The sequence below is a fragment of the Euprymna scolopes genome, chromosome 23 (genome assembly GCF_053919585.1).
Source record: "Euprymna scolopes isolate OS-2025 chromosome 23, ASM5391958v1, whole genome shotgun sequence".
NCBI classification, from domain to species: Eukaryota; Metazoa; Mollusca; class Cephalopoda; order Sepiida; family Sepiolidae; genus Euprymna; species Euprymna scolopes.
Window position 1 is genome coordinate 11,832,416 of NC_136504.1, and position 22,174 is coordinate 11,854,589.

The 22,174-nt window shown below is 29.7% G+C and overlaps 1 protein-coding gene across 1 annotated transcript in view; it reads right to left on the reverse strand.

Annotated features, from left to right (window-relative positions):
- Nucleotides 1–22,174, reverse strand: part of LOC145245752 (kinesin-like protein KIF11-A) — a 79,284-nt gene that overhangs the window by 46,404 nt on the left and 10,706 nt on the right. Inside the window, exons 3-8 of the mRNA XM_080107351.1 lie at nucleotides 17,310–17,451; nucleotides 14,959–15,063; nucleotides 11,978–12,105; nucleotides 4,287–4,377; nucleotides 2,083–2,149; nucleotides 1,088–1,166 (exon numbers count right to left, since the gene is read on the reverse strand). Of these exons, the coding sequence (XP_079963477.1) occupies nucleotides 1,088–1,166; nucleotides 2,083–2,149; nucleotides 4,287–4,377; nucleotides 11,978–12,105; nucleotides 14,959–15,063; nucleotides 17,310–17,451 (612 nt within the window). The remainder of the gene's footprint in view (nucleotides 1–1,087; nucleotides 1,167–2,082; nucleotides 2,150–4,286; nucleotides 4,378–11,977; nucleotides 12,106–14,958; nucleotides 15,064–17,309; nucleotides 17,452–22,174) is intronic.

Genomic DNA, 22,174 nt, shown 5'->3' on the forward strand with positions numbered 1-22,174 from the left:
ATATAAAAATTAATGCAAAGTCATCCTAATTAAATGTTCAGAAAATTCGAAAACCTTAAATAAAAAATGTTAAAAGACTAAAATAAATAAAAATACTAAAACCTGAAATATTACTTTTCTACAACAAAATTAGAATTTTAAAATTTTAGTTTGTGTAGTCCAGAAATATTAACCCATAAAAAATTTGGTGCTTGTGTAGAATAGTGATATTTTAAACCAACACATTTCAGGTGAAAACATTAGGTACCTACATGCCATATTGAAATTAGTATAAATGCAAAAACAAATTATGAAAATGATCCAGTAGATGTGCTAGATGTATTTTTAACAAAAAATCAGCCAGTATTAAGTTCCAACATTTGGTGTTTAAAAATGGCACATTGTAATTTAGTCAAATAATCAATTGCAGTTATCTCCCCTTGATCTTGCTACCTCTCAACATCAAACTTTATACAGCGATAAACTCAAATTTTATTTTTACTTAGTGCCCGGCGTTGGTTGAGCAAAAAAAAAAAAAAAAAAAAACAGCAAGTACTCTTGCTAGCGCAAAAAAAAAAAAAAAAAAAAAAAAAAATTTAGGAGTAATAAGCAGGCTCAAAAATGTAACGCGCCAGAGAAAAAGGAGGTAAAAAAAAAAAAAATTTAAAAAAAAAGCAAACGGTCTTATCGATGCACTCACCGCGATTGTGACATCACAGGCGGTCGAAATAGCATGTTTTATGTGAGGTCTTGACGCAAGGTTTGAATGGTTTGCAAAAATGTCAACGAAAACAGTGACCCGGTGTTTTTGGCCAATTTTTCGATATTTGTCGATTTTGCCTTTTATATCAGATTATTTTTTCGACTGAATTATTTTACATAATTTTTAGAATTTATACTAATTTGCAATATGATACATAAGTACATAATGTTTTCACCTGAAATGTGTTATAATTTCTTCAGAAATTTAAAAATTTAAATCAAATTAAAAAAATTTAGAACTACCAATGTGAAAATAATTGTTTTTATAAGTTGAATGAACAAGCATTAAGTTTTAAATAGGATGGTAGAGTATTGAAACTGTAAGAAGGAGATTTATGTTTCTTACCTGTATGGAACATGAGGAGCATGTTCAACAAGAGCTGTAATCACTCTACCCAATGTCAGCAAACTTTGGTTAATATTACCTGCGTAAAAAAAAAAAAAAAAAAAGAAAATGATAATACATTTTATAAAGTTTAGAATCCACTTACCCCATTACTAACTTATAGACCCCAAAACAACTTGACAGAAATTGCTTCAAATTTGGTATGAAGCATCCTTGAGAATACTTTTTGAATTTTTTAGATGAGGATTTATTATTTGGACTATTCTCATCTTGAATGTCATTTGCACAACGTTTCAATCAATGTAACTTTTGTCAAAAGGAATCATAGCATAGCGGATAAAGTACTTGGTAAAATTCAGCTGTAAATTACACTTTTCTGGAGGTTTAAAGTTCAATCCTCAGTGCAGGTGACACTCAAAATATAAATTAAAAAGACTGAGGACTTCTATTCAGTAATGGTTGAGGGAACGAGAGGGTGCTACTGGATTAAATAAAGATTTACATTTGAAATTCCAAATAGATTCCAGAGTTTGACAAGATACGCTTGAAAGAAGGTAGGAAGTTACATTGATTGAAATGTGAAAATAAAACTCAACATCAGAACAGTAGTCTGAATAATCCAAATAATAACATCCTTGTGATATTAGACAAGTCAAAATGTTAGTGCTGCCAATAGGTTTCAAAACTTGTGAGAAAAATAATTGGCTCAGCCGTTTTTAAGTCCATAGGAAACAAACTCACACACACAAAGTTCCTTTTGTATAATAATAGATTATTTATATAGCTGTATCCATCAATAGTGATATCAATCACTAATTGTGCAAGATTTGCTGTCTTGCTCAAATTTTGATAGATCTATTATTCTTACCAACACATCACACGTGCACACACTAATTTGTTTGAGTCAGTCCAGTAATTTAACCTTCCTTCCTTTAATTAAAATATCCATATATTTGTACAATGAAGTTTCCCAAGCTTTGCAATTAAATCCTCACCTGCTTCCCTGGCACGTTTATCAACTGCTCCAGAACGGCCAATATTCTCACTACCAGCCAAATCAACCTACAAAAAAAAGCAGCATGTGAATTTACTTTCACCATGACTAATGTTTGTGCAAAATTTTTTAAACATCCAAGGCGTGGTTATTGAGAAAAGTGTGAACAAATGAATGGATGAACGATTTGGGGGAAATTTTACCCTATAATGGCCCCTAGGGAGGGCAACTGGAGTTATGCCAAAAAAATCCATTCCAACAAAAATTTACTTTCACCATGACTTATATGTCTATGCAAAAAATTTTTTTAAATCCAAGGCGTGGTTGTTAAGAAAAGTACGAACGGATGAACAGGAGTGAATTATTAAGGTCCAATTCTTGATTTGTCAAGGAACCAGGAAAAAAAAAAAAAAAAAAAAAAAAAAAAATTGCAAGGAAATGATCATTCCATTTTTGATCACAAAAAGAAGGTTACAAAACTTGCTTATTATTTGTGACAAGTCTTTTAGTCCGTTTCTTTTTAGCCATCTTTCCAACATGCATATTTAAATCATTGCTCAGAACATATTAAAGTCACGTTAATCAACATTTGTTTCCAGAAGGCTTTTTTTGTATATTTAAATTACGGAAGTTTGTGTAAATTGATGATCTTTTAAACCAACACATTTCAAGTGAAAACATTACGTACTTACGTGTCATATGGAAATTAGTATAAATTCCAAACATTACAAAAAAATGAACCAGTAGAAAAATAATTACCAGTAAAAATCGAATTCATCGAATTACTGAGTTTTATTGCAGGTTTTAATGTTGAAGAGTTGTGTGACAATTCAGTATGACTAATCTCCCTTAAATTAAGAGTCCACCATTTTTATATAGGACATAATTACGGCTGATTTTTGTTAAAAATACATCTAGCACATCTACTGGATCATTTTTCATAATACTAATTTCAACATGACACATAAGTATGTAATTATGTTTTCACCTGAAATGCGTTGGTTTAAAAAAATTACTAATCTGCACAACCACCAAAATAATTTTAAAAAATTTTTTTACAACTTTTAACCACTATATCAACAAAATTATGTAATCACTTCATGTGCGTTTCTCCTACATGACATACAATATTTCATAACACATTGAAATCAAAAATGCAATGAGGTAACGAACTTACTTTAACTATGAAATAAAATCCAGCCGAATGCACTTTAGTTTCTTTGTAAACAAGTAAGACATTATAATCTTAGATATTTGAAAGGAATTTGGAAACATTTTAAACTCATTTAGAAGACACAAAAAAATGGTTTTAAATTTTTAAATCCTCATGTATACAATTACTTTCTATCCGTTAATTTAGAAGCAACAATTTATAAAGATCGCACAAAAAAATCTGTTTATACATTAAAAATGTGTTTATGTTGGTGTTCTCTTATATGAGGAGTCATTTTCATTAAAAATCCGGTTAGTATTATGCATCTAAAATTGAAAAAAAATAAATAAAAAATAAAATAAAATGGCCACCGAATTTCACCTGATGTCGTGTTCATCTAAAAACGAAACTAAAATGAAGTGCTTATTCATAATTACACTTAATAAAAAACTATACGAAAAATACAGACAAATCTTTGATATACGTATTTGTTAGAGAAGGAAGATATATTCCAAAAATCATGTAACCAAGTGTGTTTCTCATCTGTACATGACGGACACCTTTTTTTATGGCACATGATTCAAATCAAAAACGCAGTGGGGTAAAATATGAACTTAAATAATTTAATTACAAAATTCAATCCACCAAAATGCATTTCAGTTTCTTTGTAAATAAACCAGCCATTTTATTCTTCAAAGTCTTAAATTCTCATTTGTATGATTACTTTCTATCCAACAATCTAGAGGCAGCAATTTATAACAATTACAGCCATGGAAGAACATGCACAAAAAATATCTGTTTACACACATTAAAAGTAATTGTAGGTTTTTTTTCATTATTACTAAATGAAGAATAACTTCCAATAAAAATACAGTTAGTAGAATGGGTCATAATGGTTGAAGAGCTGGAGGATATGGATTTTGACAGTGGCAATGTGAAGAACATGGTGTCTGAGGCAGATTAGTGTTGCATTTGGAACCCAAGAAGTTGATAGTTATGAGAATAGATAGTTTCATTGAGAACAGAGTCAGAAGAATTGAAAAGATATTTACCAAATATAGTTTTCCAGTTTTTAATAATTCTTCTCCAGTAATGGTGGTGTCTTTCGTGTGAATAGTAACACTGAATACGGAGTGCGAACGACTGCAATTAAGCAATAAAAAAAAATATATAGCACATTACAAGACACCATTACATAAAAAAAAAAAAAAAAACACTGGACGCAATTACATAAAAAAAAAAATACAATATAAAAGAATAAAGCAAATTTATCCAAATGAAATCTAGGTTTTTACTTAGAATTTGACTTAATAAAAAAATAAAAAATACAAAAAAATCCTTATTATGTCCATCACACAACAAAGATGTCATATTCCAAAAATCATAAATTGATCAAATACTTATATTTTTTTTAACTAAAGAAAAAAATAAATTAAAATTTGATTTTTAACGATTAATAATTTAATTAGTGATTTAAACAAAAGGTACTCATGCACTTATTGATCCGTGCTGAAATAACGCTATTATTTAAAAAGCCATTCTTAACATCGAGAGGATGTTTTGTACCTATTCTGTACTTTAACCTTACAATTGAATAAAAAAAAAACATAAAATTTTAATTAAACTTGGAAATACGATTTAAAAAATAGCACGGATCAGTAAGTGCATTAGCACCAAACAAAATCTATGTAGTTGAATGGAGTTGTTGGCATTGAATCTTCACACATTTTAAAACAACATGGTGGCTCCTAGCTTGCTCATCATAAAATTTTATTTTCTTAGTTTAAAAAAAAATTTTTTTTTAAATTGATGAATTTATAATTTTTGGAATATGTCATCTTCATTCCGTGAGGAGTGCATACATAAAGATTTATATGTATTTTTGTTTTTATAATTAAGTTGAATCCTAAATAAGAACTGTAATAAGTTATCACCTTTCACTCCCATTTTAAAAGATGAGATCATCTGATTGCCATACATGTAATAGAAAATTAACTACAAAGGATGTTCCAAAAGTAATGCCTCCTATTTTTTATTCTGCCCAAATGTATCAGAGGGGGGATTGCAAACTGCATTGTTATGATGACTGAATTTATGCATCCATGACCTGAAAGTTTTATCTCTCTTGCAAATATTGCCAATGTGAAACTACGAAAGCAAGTTCTGTCATGGGTGTGCATCAGAATCAGAAATACATCATTGAATTCTTCCATACAGAAAAAAAAAAAAAAAAAAAAAATGAACCAATTAATATTCACCGGTGCCTATTGTATATTTATGAAGTCAATGCAGTTGTATCAGCACAGGAGATGGGTGCGTTGATTTAAGTGTGGCGACCGAGATGCAAGTGACAAAGTGCGCTTCAGACATTTATGACTAAAAGAGGCTGGCAAAAGTGCATAGAGAATAATGGTAACTATGTAGAAAAATAAATTCTGAAGCACAAAAGGTAACTCATTTTAAATGGCATCACCTGTCTTTGAAGCTCTTCAACGCTTTAGTTTTTGAGTTAAAAAATAGACCTTACTTTTGGAGCAACCCTTGTAGTATAGTTAAAATTCTGACCTATTTTATAAAGAATTATTTCAAAAGCAAATTCAGAACTTATTTAGAATTAAACCTATTTTCAAAACAAAAGTACAGAAAAATCTTTAAACAAAAAAAAAACATAACTTTGAGATGGAACAAAAATGTCATATTCAAAAAATTGTGTAAATTGATCATGTAGTTTTTTGGGGGGTTTTTTTTAACATCAAATTTTATGAGAAAGAAATGTTTTGACCCACCAGGTTATATAAATAAGAAGACAACTCAATTTAAACTATCAAGATCAAAAGCCGCCTTGTAATTCTTATTAAAAAATCACAAAAATCGTAAAAACATTTCTATATGAAAAAAAAAAAACTATTTGATCAATCTCCGCGATTTTGGAAATATGACATCTCTGTTCTATGACGGATATGCATGCAAGTCAAGAATTTTCTGCAATTTAGTTTTTATAAAATAGGTTTAATTCTAAATAAGCACCTCACATAATCAGTTTATAAAGCTATTGTTTGCATTCTTTTTATTTGAATGCATTTTCCATACATAATGTTACATACAAATGAAAATAAATTTATCTAAAGAATATTTAGTGCATGTGTCCAGAAATCTCCTCATGAAGAACAAAAATAAAGAAAAATCTTGTATTATTTGGATTCTTCGGACTATTGTTCTCATCTTGATGTCATTTTCACAACATTTCAGTCGATGTAATCTTCAACCTTCTTTGGGTGTATCTTGTCGAACTCAAGAATTTGGACGGAATTTTGAATAGAACTCTTTATTTACTTCATGGGGGTAACATGCTCTTGTTCCATCAGTCATGACTGGAGAGAGGTCCTAAGTAATTTGCAACTATATTTTTTGGCCACCCACACTGAGAATTGAACCTTCAACCAACTCCCAAAATTTGTACTAGAACTGCAATTTTTTTGTCAAAACCGACTTAAAACTGACCACAATGACAAGAACCATTTTTTTTTATACACAATATTGTATACACTAAATGTGAAAAATACTAACATTTTTTTCACATTAAAAATCCAAATAAATAAATAAAAAATCCAAATAAATAAATAAATAAAAATCCAAATAAATAAATAAAAATCCAAATAAATAAATAAATAAAAATCCAAATAAATAAGTAAATAAATAAAAATCCAAATAAATAAGTAAATAAATAAAAATCCAAATAAATAAATAAATAAACAAAAATCCAAATAAATAAATAAATAAACAAAAATCCAAATAAATAAATAAACAAAAATCCAAATAAATAAATAAAAATCCAAATAAATAAATAAATAAAAATCCAAATAAATAAATAAAAATCCAAATAAATAAATAAAAATCCAAATAAATAAATAAATAAAAATCCAAATAAATAAATAAAAATCCAAATAAATAAATAAATAAAAATCCAAATAAATAAATAAATAAAAATCCAAATAAATAAATAAATAAAAATCCAAATAAATAAATAAATAAAAATCCAAATAAATAAATAAATAAATATCCAAATAAATGAATAAATAAATAAATAAAAATCCAAATAAATAAATAAATAAAAATCCAAATAAATAAATAAAAATCCAAATAAATAAATAAATAAATAAAAATCCAAATAAATAAATAAATAAATAAAAATCCAAATAAATAAATAAATAAAAATCCAAATAAATAAATAAATAAAAATCCAAATAAATAAATAAATAAATAAAAATCCAAATAAATAAATAAAAATCCAAATAAATAAATAAAAATCCAAATAAATAAATAAATAAAAATCCAAATAAATAAATAAATAAATAAAAATCCAAATAAATAAATAAATAAATAAAAATCCAAATAAATAAATAAATAAATAAAAATCCAAATAAATAAATAAATAAATAAAAATCCAAATAAATAAATAAAAATCCAAATAAATAAATAAAAATCCAAATAAATAAATAAAAATCCAAATAAATAAATAAAAATCCAAATAAATAAATAAACATCCAAATAAATAAATAAAAATCCAAATAAATAAATAAAAATCCAAATAAATAAATAAAAATCCAAATAAATAAATAAATAAAAATCCAAATAAATAAATAAATAAAAATCCAAATAAATAAATAAATAAAAATCCAAATAAATAAAAATCCAAATAAATAAAAATCCAAATAAATAAAAATCCAAATAAATAAATAAATTGCCCATTTCCAAAAATAGGAACTCAACTAGAAGCCTAGAAAAGAACAAATATTTGTACATTCATAAAGAAAAATTGTTAAATAAACAATTAAAACAAGTTTTCTCAATCACCTATTGCCATGATTAATAACACCATATTTGAGAGCTCATCATTACAACTCGGATTAACATTCACAGGCAACATGAATCGGAACAGATAGATTGAAGACATTACCGAGGCTGCTGCAAAAAAAAGGTAAGCTATCTCTACCGTGCTAGAAAACAACTCATATCTGACAGTTTTTTGTATCTCTACAAAGCCACCTTTCACACATATATGGAGTATTGTTGTCACATCTGGGATGGTATGCCAACCACTAGTCCTTCTCTCAGACAAGGTCGAACAAACTCCAACCTCTGTTCTATCATTGCACACCTGTGTCTTTAATGGAATATGCTCTGATGAACTCATAACATTAGTTCCCCCTCGATGTATGTAACCCCAACTAACTTGACAAGCAACAAAATTCCACCCCTTTATTGTTGAGGTCCCCTAGATGCCGGAAAGCCTTCTACTCTAATAGTTTCTTCCCTTAAATTGCTGGACTTTGTAATTCCCTTCCTGTTCTCTGCTTCCCTGATTGTACTAAACTGTAGAAGTTTAAATGTAATGTGAACAGACATTTTGCTGCTCAAATTCCCACAAGTCCCCTGTTAAACATGATCCTATTAGTGTCTCCCTTTTAGACAGCCCCCCCCCCCAAGTCTCAAACCTTTTATGCACTATCAACCAGGCTCCAACCCCTGTCCCATCACTGCAATGTTGTATTCCTATGTTTGTTTTACAAGTGCTTTAATGGAATAAAATCTGCCAAACTTGTAACTACTGTGCTCTTCCTTGATGTAAATACCCCTGACAAGCAGCAAAATCTCACCCCTTCACTGTAGAGGTTCCTTGATGCAGGAAAGCATTCTACTCTAGTAGTTTCTTCCCCTTGAACTCCTAAACTTTGGGATTCCCTCCCAGTTTCCTGCTGTACTAACATGTACAAATTTAAATGCAAACAGACATCTTATTGCTCAACTCATTACATAGACATGGTACTAAATAGTAGCCCCTTACATCCAACCGGCAACATCCCTTGTTTAAGATGAATAAAAAAAAAAGAAAAACTTTGATATCGAAAGTTGAAATCTAAGGGAATTTCACAATATTTATGATTTTGCACTCAAAACTACACTAATTTACAAGATCGAGTTTTATAAGAAACTAGCAGGCTGCCTGACATTGTCCAGTATTAAACATAACATTAAATTCCTTAAAAAAAAAAAGGAAAGAAACTGAGATGCGTATGTTTTTTCTAAACCGTTCACTTCTTGTAAGAATAGTGAAGAAATGATGAATGGGAGAAGTGTGAAAGGGCCAATGTTGCCTTCACATTTTCGCCAAATTTCAGAAAAATCTAATGGATGGGGCAAAAGTTACGGAGTAAAAAATGTTATTTTTTGCAATTTTGGGGCATTTGTGGCCCCTTTTGAGATCCTGGGAACACCGAACCCCACTGAAAATGGATATACGGTGCGGTTTCATGCCTTGAGACATGTATATTTGAATTCAGCACTATGGGAAACCACTATATAAACATATACAGTGATGATCATATTTATTGGCACGCTAAAATAAAAGTTAAATTTTGTCTAATAAATTCTAAAAAAGGGATTAAATTAAAGAAAATAACAAAGTATATTATGTATTTTTAACTGGCCTTTCCGATGCAGCAATCGGATTTTAGAAAAAATAAATAACAAAGGAACAACAAACATAATTGCAAAAAACCCTTGTTCAAAATTATTGGCACGGCTCTGTTTTTCTTTTAGTATCAATATAATATCAATCAATTTCCGGTTTACGTGCTTTCTGAACTTTTTTATAGCCATATTATGCTTGTTTAACGCTAATTCAGTGAATAATTTTTTTCAGATAATTTTTAGATAGCGATTTATTTAAACTATTATAAGTGACTAAATTATAATTTTCAATCGCCATGGTTAAAACTAAGGAACACAGCGAAGACGTCAGGAAGCTTGTTGTAGCATGCCATACCAATGGGGAGGGCTATGATAAGATTTCAAAGAAGCTAAACCTTCCCAAATCCACTGTTAGAGCCATAATAAACAAGTTCAAATTGCAAGGCCACGTTATGAGTTTAGAGGGTAGAGGGAGAAAAAGGATTCTTTCCCCAAGAGATGAACGGAAAATTGTTCGACAAGTAAAACAAAACCCAAGGATCTCTGTTGGGGAGATTGTTGATGAACAGAGCACCTCTGGAGTGAATGTATCTCGACATACAGTTGGTAGAGTTTTGAAGAGAGCTGGTTTAAAAGCATGTCGTCCAAGAAAGACTCCCTTATTGAAGCCTATGCACCTGAAAGCAAGGCTAGCCTTTGCCAAAAGTCATATTGATAAAGATGTTGCATTCTGGAAACGTGTTCTATGGACTGACGAAACGAAAATAGAGTTATTTGGCCATAATAAAGTGTCTTATATTTACAGAAAATCTGGCGAAGCTTTCCTGCCTAAGAACACCATACCCACAGTGAAGCACGGTGGAGGCAGTTTGATGTTTTGGGGATCCTTTGCTGCCTCTGGACCAGGGCGACTTGTTAAGGTCACAGGTAGCATAAAAAAAGGAAGATTATGTTAAAATATTGGATGAAAACCTGAAAGACTCTGCTAAAGAGCTCTCACTTGGTCGTCGTTGGTGGTTCATGCAAGATAATGACCCAAAGCATTCGGCTAAACTGACTAAGAAATGGCTTGAGGACAATCATATTAATGTTTTGGAGTGGCCATCACAAAGCCCAGACCTTAATCCAATTGAAAATTTATGGAGAACATTAAAATTGAGGGTAATGCAAAGGAAGCCTAAGAATCTTATTCAATTGGAGGATTATTGTCAGGAAGAGTGGGCTAAAATTACTACTGAAGAGTGCAACAACTTGGTTGTAAACTATGAAAAGCGACTGAGGAAGGTAATCAAGGCCAAAGGCTATACAATTGATTATTAAATAAATCGTGCCAATAATTTTGAACAAGGTTTTTTTGCAATTATGTTTGTTGTTCCTTTGTTATTTATTTTTTTCTAAAATCCGATTGCTGCATCGGAAAGGCCAGTTAAAAATACATAATATACTTTGTTATTTTCTTTAATTTAATCCCTTTTTTAGAATTTATTAGACAAAATTTAACTTTTATTTTACCGTGCCAATAAATATGATCATCACTGTATATCAAGTTTTTGAGTAATATGAAAAAAGAGCTCTAAAAAAGCATTTTTTTTTAGCCCTAAAAGTCCCAGAGAGATGTTACCCAGAATTTTGCCAGTCACCCATACTGAATTTATATTAAGAACAATGGCCTCCACATTTTGGCCAAATTTCAGGAAAATCTACTGGATGGATAAAACGTCATGAGGCAAAAAGTGTCATTTTTTACTCCTTTTGAGCCTCTTTTGATGCCAAATCAGTTGCAATTTCAGGCCTTAACACATGTATATTGGAGTTGACCACCATGAAACACAGACATATCAAAATTTTGAGAAATATGAAAAAAGAGCCACAAAAAGGGCTTTTTTAGCACTAAAAGTCTCCGGTGATGCAAACCAGAATTTTGCCAGGGTCACCCATTCTAGATTAGATTTATATTAAGAACAATGGGCTCCACATTTTGGCCAAGTTTCAGAAAAATCTAATGGATGGATCAAAAGTTATGAGGAAAAACGTATAATTTTTGGCCATTTTGGGGCATCTTTTGAGCCCCTGGAGACGCAACGGGAACTTTTGCAAAAAAAAAAAAAAATTTTTTACTGTGCACATCTATTTAATGAAATACAATTTGTGGCCAAATTTCAGGAAAAAACTAATGAACGGTTATCTGGCAATCGTCTAAATTAACAGACATACGGACACCACTAAATCGGAGGACCAAAAAAATGAGATATTTTAATCGTTAAAATCTGACCTGGAAGTCGCATTCATCAAGGTGGCAGCTGTCTGTCTGCGAGCAGCACCTCTTTCCAGAATTTGATAAATTTCGTCTTTATTGTTCACTGTGATTTCTTCCATTCCATGAATGATTATTGATCCAGGCTGAGGGAAACATTAAAAAATAAACATCAACTTATCACAGTATTAAATTTTTTAAAAAGTTTAATAATAATGAATATTAAAAATTACATTTAATGATTATTTTTACAGAGGTAGAGGGTAGCTTGTCTCATACTTTCAATAAAAACAAATTAAATAATTAAAATTTGTTATTTCAATTTTACTGTCAACTAGCAGGACTCGTATACTGGCATTGCCCACTGTAAATATGGCACAAAGCCAGAACTTGTTTGATAATAATCCTGGATTGCTCCATCAACAACAGCTGATCCAATATCCATTTTTACAGAATAGGTTGTAATCATTCAGTGTGTAAACCTAATATTTTTTGATAATTATTTATCAGCATTTTGTAAAATAATGGATCAAAATGAAAAAAAAAAAAAGTTGAATTATTAAAATATTAGGTTAAAGTGTAGTGAAGCCAAGACTACTACTTCTCCATTACATTTCTCTTTCTCTCTATTTCCCTTTCCCTTCCTTCCTTCTTTTCTCCACTGGAAAGATCTTAAACGTGGAATCTTGACTTCTAAGCTAGTTTGACCATAGCATTTTAAAATGGAAATACTGGCTCCTGTATCTACAATAAAATTTACTTTAGACGCTCCTATTTTTGCAGTAATTTCTAGTAACAGCGGCACTACCGGAGCAAACGTAGTCCGCCTTTTTAGTTTTCCAAATCGCTAGGAATGGGAGATGAGGGACGCGAGTTAGGTAGCATTTGTATATTGCTCTTTTTCTTCTGCCATTTACACCACAGCTTACATGTACGAGCCTCTTCTGCGAAACAAATATGGGTTCTACATACTCTCGGTCACTGTTTCCTTCTATAAGGGCATAGACCGCCTGGTGTTGTTTCGCCTGTATGTCTAGCACCGTGGTGACTTGTTCGAGCCTGACTCTCTACAGTCTGAAATACCGGAGTATTTTCTATTAATGGCATCAAGTTGTCGGATAGTTGACCTAACTCTACCAAGGGCATCTCAGTGTGAGCCGCTATCACCGGGGCAATTTGCTTCGGCAGTGTGCGTATAAACTTATGGCGCACTATTTCATCGCTTGCTCCTATTCTATTTTCGACTTAACATCTCCTGGAGGTATATTGACAGAGGACCTGCCAACGTAGTGGTCCTCATCAATTTCTCCAAGAGTTCAAGTCTAGTCTTTTCGTAGATAGACAATACCGCCTCCCTTAATTTAGCATAATCTAACGAGTGTAAAACCGCTGCCGGTATATTCGTCACTACGTCAGGTGGCAATGCACTTATAACCGTATAAAACTTAGTATTGTCCATAGTAACATGTCGGAGATGGAACTGCGCTTCTAATATTGCAAACCATCCCTCGACACTGGTTTCCATAAATTGTGGGGGTTTTATGCTTGTTGAGCATCCATTATGATTTTACTAATATTATTTATTTGAAAAAAAAAAAAAAATTATGTATGATTATTTTTATTATATCTTTCATTAATATTTTTTGTAGTCGCGACCAAAAGAAATGGCAGGGAGGGGGGCGGGCTAGGTATGATAGAAAGGAAGGAACAGCATTTACTCACCAGAGGTTGAATTAATCAAGAGACTTGTGTTTCAAACTGTTATTGCTAAAAAATTTTTTTTTTTTTTTTTAGAAATATATATATATATATATATATATATATATATATACTAGTTTTGATTAATGTTTTTGACACAACACTGCGTTATTGTCCAGGCAAATTTCTATACGTGTGAATTTCCTACACATGCTTAAAATGGCAACAATTAAATGTACTATTTTTGTATGCGTGTTTGAAAGTTTGTTTTTTTTTGTGTGTATCCAGGCAAAATTTTAGAATTTTGTACAAGTGCATCCTACCATTAATTTGGACTTTTTTTTGTATTTTACAAGGGATCCGCCTTCAGACTTCTCAGACCAGATCCTATTTGAATCACGTAAATTACTCGGTGGGAATCACGTAATTTTTTCTTTTTTTTTTCCCCCTCCTGTTGATAGGGCGAGTCGTGTCACAAAACAGTAAAAATATATTTTATCGACACTTCCTTAGGCGGATTTATATATATATTCACTTGTTTTTTTTGTTTTGTGATTTTGTGTGCGTGTTTGTCCTCGGATTTTGCTGTTACGTCGTCATCATTTGTCCTTGTTCATATGGACATCGGGCGGTTATCATAATGTTGTTGGGTAGGTCACCATTTCGGCGGGTCCTCCTTTTGGGGAGTCATCGAAATTAATAAGACGGGAGTGTTGGAACGGTTGAGAAACCGACCAGGGAATAATAATCAAGAAAAAAGGCATTTCAAAACGAAACGGTTTTATATACATTTCAGCGTCCAAGTGGTATCGGGTCATAGAAAGTTCGGGATTTTCATTTGTCCCCTGATGCTAGAACAACTCGTCTTTTTGCTTCCAAAACTTTTTGTATCTCCTTTCCCACCAGAACTGTTCTCTGTCCTGATTGGCTACAACCTCTGGTCACATAGAGAGAAAAGGAAGGAAGGAAGGGAAAGGTAGAGAGAAAGAGAAATGTCATGGAGAAGTTGTAGTCTTGGCTTCACCACAAAAGTACAGAATGTTATTAAATCACGCACAGTGTGAAAAGATGTTTCATAAACGCATGTTATTAAATCACGGATTTATATTTTGAAAAAGAAAAAAGAAGAAAGTTAAATTAAAAGTCTGCAAATTTAAAATAACAATGATTTGTAAGGTTAAAACGTTTGAATGCAACACTTTTCACTTCAGTTTTTGGTATTTAGATTTATGAAGTGCTTTCAATTAAAAATTCATTTAATTAAAACATTTTGAAATAAAACAAAAATTGTAAAAACTCACTCTTTTAGGATCCTCAAAAATTCTTAAATTCGACGTCCCCAAAAGATCAGACAACTCCTCATTGTACAACTCTATGAAAGAGACACGGACTGAAAATTCCACATCCTGTTAAAGAAAAATAATTATTGATATAATATCTTCTTTTTTTTTTTTTTTGCCAAGTATGTAAAAATGTAAGATGCTAGAAGTGTGTGTGCATGGGGAGGGGGTTACAGCTTATCAACCCTTTTTAGATTATTTAATGCCAAATCCAATAATTTTGGAAAATAGTGTTTATGCTTCAGTTGTTTACATCTTTAAATATTTATTCATGGTGTTTGGTTTGGTTGTTTTGTTTTAGAGCATATCATCAACCCTTTTGGGGTTATTTAATGTCAAATCCAGTAATTTTGAAAAAGAAAAAAAAATTATGCTTTAAGTTGTTTAGTTTGATTGTTTTGTAACGGAAAATTGTTTTTATTTTTGGCTTTTCAGAACATGATTGAATTTTACAAAGGGAAAAAGAAAAAAACAATAACATCAATGTTTGATGTATTTTAGGCCAGAAAGTATCTTCGGACAGCAGCCTGATCTGGCAGCACCGGAAGGAAGGAAGGCGATATGCATAACCTTAAGAGTTGAGGAGCAACAACATGCATAAGTTTGAGTCTATTCAAACTCCTCCTTCGTTCTCATATGCGAGAGTGTTATTTTGATGACGCACAAGTTACACCAGAAGTTGATCTTTTTTCTTAACTTACAAGTGTTCATCAATAAACAATTGTTAAAATATATGTTCACTGTGAAAAATATGTTAAAATATATGTTCACTGTGAAAAATATGTTAAAATATATGTTCACTGTGAAAAATATGTTAAAATATATGTTCACTGTGAAAAATATGTTAAAATATATGTTCACTGTGAAAAATATGTTAAAATATATGTTCACTGTGAAAAATATGTTAAAATATATGTTCACTGTGAAAAATATGTTAAAATATATGTTCACTGTGAAAAATATGTTAAAATATATGTTCACTGTGAAAAATCTAATGAAAAATATATGTTCACTGTGAAAAATATGTTAAAATATATGTTCACTGTGAAAAATATGTTAAAATATATGTTCACTGTGAAAAATATGTTAAAATATATGTTCACTGTGAAAAATATGTTAAAATATATGTTCACTGTGAAAAATATGTTAAAATATATGTTCACTGTGAAAAATATGTTAAAATATATGTTCACTGTGAAAAATATGTTAAAATATATGTTCACTGTGAAAAATATGTTAAAATATATGTTCACTGTGAAAAATATGTTAAAATATATGTTCACTGTGAAAAATCTAATGAAAAATATATGTTCACTGTGAAAAATATGTTAAAATATATGTTCACTGTGAAAAATATGTTAAAATATATGTTCACTGTGAAAAATATGTTAAAATATATGTTCACTGTGAAAAATATGTTAAAATATATGTTCACTGTGAAAAATATGTTAAAATATATGTTCACTGTGAAAAATATGTTAAAATATATGTTCACTGTGAAAAATATGTTAAAATATATGTTCACTGTGAAAAATATGTTAAAATATATGTTCACTGTGAAAAATCTAATGAAAAATATATGTTCACTGTGAAAAATATGTTAAAATATATGTTCACTGTGAAAAATCTAATGAAAAATATATGTTCACTGTGAAAAATCTAATGAAAAATATATGTTCACTGTGAAAAATCTAATGAAAGAAAAGTAAAAAAATATCTGTCTGCAACAATGTATAAATAAAATTCAAGCATCAAAGATAAAAGAAAAATTAATGGTGCATGTCCAGAATTCTCCCTATATTAAAAACAAAAAAAAAAGAAAAATCTGATGTACAGATCCATAAGAGAAAATACTATATTCCAAAAATCATGTAAATTGACCAATACTTTTAATTTTAAATAAGAAAATTATTTTTAAGCAAATCTGAGTTTTCTAATTTCCCCATGTTAAGAATGGTTTTCTAAAATCTTGCAAGTTTGAATTATTTGGAGTTTTCTCTTGTTTTTAGCCGGTTTTCAAGATGACATTGTGATATTGTTGCTGGTTGCTTAGTTACAAAATTTGATTTTCTTGTTTAAAAATAAAACTACTTAATCAATTTACATGATTTTTAGAGTATGATATTTTCTTTCGATCATGCGGATATACTTAATAGATATTTTTCTTTATTTTTGTTTTTTTAATATAAGCAGAATTCTGGACAAGTACCAAACTAATTTTAAATTTTTTTTAAAATCATTTTTATAAAGCAAAAGAAAAAAAAATGTCAGTTTTTTTCTCTTTCATTTTCCTCTTTCATAAACCTGCTTACTTGTTTCTTTAATTCTTGAAAAATGTGATGCATAGTTCGTGGGATGATACCAGCCAGGGGATCATTCTCCCAAGAAGAATTTTCATCTAGACTGCGTTCTCCTTCCATTGTGAAGGTTTTGCCTGTTCCAGTCTGACCATATCTGAAATATCAAAACAATTAAGACAACTTATTAGCTCATATAAATAAGTAATTCTTCATATAATTTTAATGCAATACTAATATCATGCAAAGCAATCTTGATAATTGGCTTTTATGTAAAAAATACAGGAAGACCAGAACTCAATGTTACAAATATTTAAATTAAAAAAAAAATTTAAAAAAGAGAGTAAATCCCACAAGACAATTTTTTTTTAATATAGTAATTCGATATCCGTTATTTATGATTTTCCAAAAGTAATACCTCCTACTTTTTATTCCACTTAAATAGATCAGAGAGGATTACAAATTGCATTGTTATGATGACTGAACTTATGCATTAATGACTTGAAAGTTTCATCTCCCTGTTGCAGATATTGATATTGTGAGACTTTAATAAAGCAACCCGTCATGGAGGTGCATCATTGAATTTCTAGCAAAAGTGTATTGAGAATGATGGTGACTATGTAGAAAAATAAATTCCTAAATACAAATGTAGCTCATCTTAATAAGTCTTCAACTTTCTGAGTTAAAAAAAAAAAAAAAAATGGGGGTGGGGGGGGGGGAATACTTTTGGAACTACCTCCATATATTTTTAACAGATAACAGGTTTTATAAATAAAAAGTTTTGTTTTCTTAATATGTTGAGATTTTTTCCTTAGTCCAGAAAAAATTGTTTTGTTTTTATTAAAAGCTTGAATTTCTTTCCTAATTTCTGAACATGTTTTTTTTTATTTGTAATGGAAACCAATTTAAAAAAAAAAAATATTTATAAAAAAAATGTTAGATGTTATCATGTGTTGACAATTAAGTATTTTCATGGTAGTTTCATGGTTTCAATGCCTGGGCAAGCTGATTCGAGTAAGTTTGTCATCTTTAAAGTGTCAATTACAGAGTATATAAAAAACATTAAATCGTAAACATTTCTTTAGTTTTTGTTTGAAACAATTCCAACTTGCAATGAAAAATACAAATAAAATTCCAAAAATACTGATGAAAAAAAAAAACTGAAAGTAAAAATTTGGACAAGGCATGAAATCTTCAGATTTGCAAAATATCTTTCCAACACTTAAGAAATTAACCAACTTAGGTGCTATAGAGTCGAAGATTTCAAGGGAACATGGTCCTATTTGAACAAAATCATTTCCTCAAAATTTTCTTATTGATTATCGAATTCTCATTAGGGAAACCCTAATTAATGGCCATCAAATTTTGTATGTTAGTGACCATGAGCAAGACAATTGTTTTTTCGTCATATTCCAGGATCAGCTGAGAAGTTTTCAATTCAATGTTCCAGATCTGAATATCCTACATACAAAATTTTCTGACAAAAAAAAAAAAAAAAAAAAATGAAATTGGTCCTGAATCTCTACACGCTTCCATCTTTAAATAACCCATGGGGACAGAACCTCCTTAAAAACTCATATTTGATTTTAATGAACTTTAAGTCCTGTACAAAACACTAATTCAGAGTTTTCCAATATTTCAGCTCCTCCAACTATATTAGGAAGTAAGATAAGGGGAAAAGAAACAACAAAAACAAAGTTAAATGGTGTTACAAGCAGAGTGAAAACATACATAATGATCCTTATGAAATTCTGATGTCTTTCTATTATCTATTATGATATATATATATATATATATATATATATATATATATATAATAGATTACAAAATTCAAATCATCTTGTTTGGGCATTGAAACCAGGTTTCCGGTTCTGTTTTATGATGCGCATGCATAAAGAAATAAAAACAAAGCTATGAAATCCATTTTTTTTTAATCAACAATTTTTTCGCGTTTTAAATATGCAAATAAGAAAGCTGTAAATCCCTTTTGCTTTTTTTTTTCATCAGTATTTTATGAATTTTATTTGTATTTTTCATTGCAAGTTGGAATCGTTTCAAACAAAAACTAAATAAATGTTTACGATTTAATTTTTTTTATATATTCTGTAATTGACCCTTTAAAGATGACAAAATTACTCAAATCAGCTTGCCCAGGAATTGAAACCATGTTAATAAAAAAATACTTAATTGTCAACACATGATAACATCTCACATTTCTTATATTTTTTTTTTTTAAATTAGTTTGCATTACAAATAAAAAAAAATCGGGTAAGATTGGAAATTGAGTGGCAAAATACTCTTGATCCCTATATCACATAAAAGGAACCAAATTCCCCTAATCACCATTATGTTACCATGTAAACAATAACATTGATATTTCAGAAGTTTAAAAAGACAGAAATTCTTTTTTCAAAAATAAATATAAACGTAACTATTTTTAATAATAAACACTTTTTTAAAACAATATTTTTTTATGCAATATAAACGTCTTTTTTTTAAATTTTAAACAATATATACAGAACTTTTAAAATTTTTTAATATAAATGCAACTTTATAATTTTATACAATATAAACGTTTTTATTTTTAATTTTAAACAATAAAAATAGAATTTTTTTTTAACAAATATTGTTCACGAATGCTTTTGATTATGACTTCCCTCTAAAACCATGTACAATTTTAGCATTCCAAATTTTTAAAAAGATTATTTTGATTGTATTTTCATTGTAAGTTGGAATCATTTTCTAATATATAAAAAAAAAACTATTTGATCAATTTACATATATTTCAAAATATTTTGTATTTTTTTTGACCTAACCCAGCATAGTTTATCTCCTAAAAAGAAATCAAAATCTACTTTTTTTCAGCTAATATGTTTCAATGGCTTTTAAAAGATAATATAAAAGAAATTTTTTGAATAATAAACATTTAACATTTTAGAGTAGGATATCATTTTCCTATATAAATTTAACATAAAATGAGCACCCGCTTCTTAGCCACATAGCGGTAAACAAAATGTAATGGTTAGCATTTTTTAAAGTTTGGTGGCAACAGGTAGAGGCAAAAAGAGGGAACAGAGAGGGGGGCAGGGGGGGGTCATAAGTTCTAAACATTTTAAAAATACAAAGTGTGTTTGGGGGGAGGGGGGGGTAAAGATTTACTTTGAAAGGTTAAACATTAATTATTATTTCCCAATATATTTAAGGCTGTTAACACACAAAAAACTAGGGTGGCCATGTACAATGCACACTCTCTACTTGTAATTTTTTTTTTCGTCTCTTTTTCAACAGATTATACCCATCTTATAGAAAGGATTTTTCATTTAATCTAAGGGCAGTGATGTTAAGATCTTTATTATCCAATGTATTCCATATTGTTTTCACTGGTCGCCATATTTGTTTTCATGCGCATGTGCATTGACTTTTTGCACTTTTATACATTAATTCTGTATACTCACTATTCCATAGGTAGTTATAACATATACTGACTCAACAGGTCACGAGTAGTATCTATAAAAATGAGAATGTGTGTGAGCACACTTCTCGACCTATATACTAAAAAAAAAATTTTGATCTATTTGAAATTTGGTATATAGGATATTCAGACGTGGAAAACGTTTTAATCTGGTTCTCATCCGGAAAAAAGAGGTGCTAAGGGGCCAAAATTGAAAAATTGGTACTTGGGAGTCATAGGATTTTTAACTGGTAGCCAAATGTTTCATGAATGTGCATACGCAGCCATGAAACACGAGTTTCTTTATGTTAAGAATAAACACTTTTAAAAGATCATGTCCAGCTGGTCTAATGGTTATTGTACTTGGTTTGCTGTGTTTAGGTTTTGGTTTCGATCTCAGCTCAAGCATTTTTCTTCTTTTTATTTACAAGAAGTGAACAGTTTAGGAAAAAAACTAATATTCACATGCACAAGTCTCAGTTCTTATTAATTAAAATATAATATTTGTGCATATATATAGTACTACAAAATATTGTTGTATAATAGAATTAAATAACCCTAACCCATTTTGATGTTGAATTAAAAAAAATAATTGAGCACTCTGCTGGATTTCTTTTTCCAAGAAAAACTAATAATCCACCACCAGGAATTTAGAGTGAATATCAATAGCCCAGTGGTTGAGCACTATCAGGAAAGAACACCACAATACAGAAAGCAAAGACCACCTTCTTTAAAGTAACCGGAGATGGAAAAATATATGTTAAATTACTCCACTAAAAATATACCAACACCCAGTAACCAGCTATATACAAGAATCCTAACGAAAATTGAAGATGTAATCAAGAGGATGAGATGGAAGATTATAAATGAAGCAAACGTCCAAGAGAAAGTAAAAAATAATTTCGGATTAAAATCCATAAAATATGCAGATAAAGTAGATGAATTAGAAAATTTCGAAAAAGATTTACTAGACATTATCCCTAAGCTTGACTTTGCACATAGATCAAATGAATTTCAAAAAACAATGGCAGCTGATATCAAAAAAATAAAAAGAGAAAAGGAGACGATTGTTTTCTCAGATAAAACGAAACATTTATGGAAAAGGAAAAGAAAAAAATAACTTGTACTAAGCTATTACAGAAAAATACCAATTAGCAGAAAAGGATACTTATAAATCTATTAATCAAAAGGCTACAGAAGTAGCCACAAAGTTAGGCACAGAATACAGAGTAAATAGGTTAGCAAAGAAAAATGTGCTTATAACTTTAAAAGACCACAAAGATAATTTTAATAATAAGCCAACCTGCAGGCTAATAAACCCGGCTGAAAGCGAGATTGGTCTAGCTAGCAAGTCTATAATTAGAGAAATAGACAAAGATATAAAAAGAAAATCAAATCTTAATTTGTGGGCAGACACGAGCGCGGTACT